This window comes from Trichinella spiralis, assembly GCF_000181795.1.
Source record: "Trichinella spiralis strain ISS 195 chromosome Unknown Scfld1937, whole genome shotgun sequence".
Lineage (NCBI taxonomy): Eukaryota > Metazoa > Nematoda > Enoplea > Trichinellida > Trichinellidae > Trichinella > Trichinella spiralis.
Window position 1 is genome coordinate 1 of NW_003528876.1, and position 808 is coordinate 808.

The window sequence follows — 808 nt, forward strand, 5'->3', positions numbered from 1 at the left end:
TCGCACTGTGGTGGATTCTGCATCGGCTTCAGCGACGTGACTCCACAGTACGTCAACTTCGTCAAGAAGCCTACGCATTCTTTCAGCATCATCCGAATTCTCCTAAATCTACACGCACACAGCCACACACATAGCTGAATTGCATTATCTAAGAAATTCATCATTTGAAAATGCTCAACTTGTTGCAACAATTCGTCATACTCAGCGGCCATTTCATCACGAGCGAAATACAGTGAATGACTGAACTGAATTTCAATTATAAAATTCAAACGACAACTAATTTACCAGATTCACTTTCATTAAGTGAATCACGAAATGTTCAAATCTGAATTTTCAGTCCACTAATTTCCCATTGTCTTTCATTTCTAAGGTTGTTCTTGTTTCTTTCTTTCATTCCAAAGCATTCATGTACATTCAATAAATTACCTTTACTATTTAGTTTCTCACCTGCTTTTCCATCTGTTCACAATGCAAAGGCACAGAAGCTCAATTATTCTTTCACAACTGATCAATAAATTAAATATTTGCAATTCAACAAAAAATATCCACTTACCACTGCTGATTTGGATTCCTCTTCAAGTTCACCACTGTTGTCACCTTCGAATTCCAATTTGGCAATAAAAGAAAAAAAGAATAAAAATCCACTGATACAATAATTACAAAATTGTAAACAAATACCACTTTGATAATTAGCATGAGTGTATGTGAACCGATTTTTTCAGGTCCAAATTACCTTTTGATCATCTTGAGCTCATTCAATTCCATTTGCAAATCAACATCACGGAAATTTAACAATCTCTTTCCGGGA

The 808-nt window shown here is 35.1% G+C and overlaps 1 protein-coding gene across 1 annotated transcript; it reads right to left on the minus strand.

Annotated features, from left to right (window-relative positions):
* Window positions 1–6: 6 nt before the first annotated feature.
* On the minus strand, window positions 7–765 carry Tsp_15174 (conserved hypothetical protein; the record flags this gene model as incomplete). Its single annotated transcript, XM_003368764.1, has 3 exons — window positions 734–765; window positions 554–644; window positions 7–245 (listed from the first exon to the last, which is right to left on the minus strand). Coding segments are annotated over exons 1-3 (362 nt in total), but the record flags the coding sequence as incomplete, so codon positions are not given.
* Between the last annotated feature and the right edge of the window lie 43 nt (window positions 766–808).